Source organism: Olea europaea, chromosome 20 (assembly GCF_002742605.1).
Source record: "Olea europaea var. sylvestris chromosome 20, O_europaea_v1, whole genome shotgun sequence".
Classification (NCBI taxonomy): Eukaryota; Viridiplantae; Streptophyta; class Magnoliopsida; order Lamiales; family Oleaceae; genus Olea; species Olea europaea.
The window spans coordinates 13,504,627-13,506,863 of NC_036256.1; the positions used below are offsets into that span (position 1 = coordinate 13,504,627).

General features: G+C 40.8%; 1 protein-coding gene across 1 annotated transcript; it reads left to right on the plus strand.

Annotated features, from left to right (window-relative positions):
• Nucleotides 1–394: 394 nt before the first annotated feature.
• LOC111369694 lies at nt 395–2,015 on the plus strand. The gene has a single exon (XM_022991299.1). It carries the CDS (start codon nt 554–556, stop codon nt 1,694–1,696), a length of 1,143 nt encoding a protein of 380 aa, XP_022847067.1. The 5' UTR covers nt 395–553; the 3' UTR covers nt 1,697–2,015.
• The last annotated feature ends 222 nt before the right edge of the window (nt 2,016–2,237 follow it).

The following is a 2,237-nucleotide window of genomic DNA, read 5'->3' on the forward strand; positions in this document are numbered from 1 at the left end:
TATAGTCTTTAACACATAAATTCTATTTGCAGTAATTATTCTTTCATTTTAACATCAATTAAGCAATTATACTTTGATTTTGTTTCATCAGATAACTACACGTTAATATTATTTAAATTAGATAACTACAATTTGATTGATTACAAGTAGAGTAACTTCGTTCCAATTATCACATATAATCATTAGTTGCTGATATGGATAAGTACAACTTCAATGAAATTTGTGACAAGAAGTCGAAATTAGACAGAATTTATTCGATTAAAAGTAAATTAAAATATAATTATTCAATTGAATAAAATAGAATGAAAATTATATTAAAGTTAAAATATAATCACCGTGAATAAATTTTACCTCGGTGAAACACAAAACATAAATACAGGCACACAGAGATAGAAGAGATGCCACGAAGTTGCTTTCCACCCACCATTAGCTTTATTCTTCCACGTCCCCACTCTTTATTATTTTTACATTTCTTCTCCTTTCTCTCATCATTCATTAATTCTTTCTTCTTCCCAGCATTACATTCATGCCATTGCCATGATACACCACATCAATGGCTAACTTCCAATTCCGACCATTTTTCTCCATTTTTATCCTCCTCTTCCTCCACCTGGGCTGCTTCATCGTCTCCTCCTCCTCCTCCTCCCACCACCACCAAAACCGGCGGAAAAGGAAGCGTTCTCCTGATCACCACCAGCTCAGCCACCGTAGATTCTGCCCACCAAAAGCTTTGTCCTCTTCCTGGTCTTTCATCAAACGCATCTTCTCCTCCAACACCATTTCCTCCCCAATCCAGGTGCATAAAGCTCCTTCAATCCCATCCCCGTCTTCCTCCACACGTTCTTTACGATTAAATCAACCCATTATCGTACACTATACACCCCCAGAAACTCGAGTGTCGGATTCTCCACTCATTTCGAACCGACCCGAATCCGATATCTCCTCCGATCAACACTTCTTCCCTCTGCGAAACAACATCTACCCATGTCCCATTTGCGGCGAAATCTTCCAAAAATCAAGCATTCTTGAACAGCACCAGTCAACAAAGCATGCAGTATCGGAGCTCATCGATGGTGATACGAGCAAGAACGTCGTTAGGATCATATTCAAAACGGGTTGGCCCGATAAGGCGAAGGAACCCATTATCCATCGGATCCTTAAGATTCATAACAGTCCCAAAATACTAGCCAGGTTCGAGGAGTACAGAGAGTGCGTGAAGTCAAAGGCGGCCAAAAATGGGGTCGTGAAGAGCAGGGATGAGAGGTGTATAGCTGATGGCAATGAACTGTTGAGATTCCACTGTGCAACTTACACCTGCGACCTTGGGCAAAATGGTAATTCCACTTTATGCAATCAGCTGTACTGCGGCGTTTGCGGGATTGTACAGAGTGGATTCTCACCCAAGTTGGACGGAATTTCGACGCTACTTACGAGTTGGAGGGCTCACATGGCAATCCCGGAGGAGATGGAGCAAGAGTTCGAGTTCATGCACATGAAACGAGCCATGTTGGTCTGTCGAGTCATAGCGGGTCGGGTTGGGTCCGATCCAGTCTCCTTTGATAAGGACGATCCAGGATTCGATTCTTTGGTGGGTCGGGCAACTGGGTTTTCCCCAAGATTGGACGACGAGGATGAGTTGTTGGTATTTAATCCGACGGCGGTGCTTCCTTGCTTTGTGATAGAGTACACGGTGTAGCCTCGGTAATTTTCTTGTTTTGGTCTCTCGGGTCATAACGGGTCGGGCGTGATCTCATCTTGTTTGATGATCCCGGTTTATGGGTTGGGGAAACGGATTTCCCTCAAGATTGGACGATGATGATGAGCTCTTGGTGTTTAATCCGAGGGTTGTGCTTCCTTGCTTTGTGATAAAGTAGACTCTGTAAACCTTAATTATTTTTCTCTTTTAGTACCACCATGTGCTTTTTCACCTTTTTCTCTACGTGTGAGACTCTGAGAGTGAAAATTATTGTCTAAATTGGGTGATTAATCATAAATCAAGTATTAAGTAACTATTTTTTTTAAGGTCTTGACATGCATTTTAGAATTTTTAAATCCATCTATTATGCCCCTTTTTTAGTCACATTTTCCTATAATACATTTTGGAAAATCCAGTGTATGGTTCAAAAGTAGAAAAAAGTTGATTTACACGAAAAATATTTTATATAACAAATGTGTATCGAGTTATGTTGGTGAAATTGGCATCACCATAAAGGGGTTATCTCAAAAAGAAGCCCTAC

Excerpts from the sequence above, each read along its gene's own strand:
- LOC111369694 (XM_022991299.1), top strand. The coding sequence starts at position 554 with ATGGCTAACTTCCAATTCCGACCATTTTTCTCCATTTTTATCCTCCTC.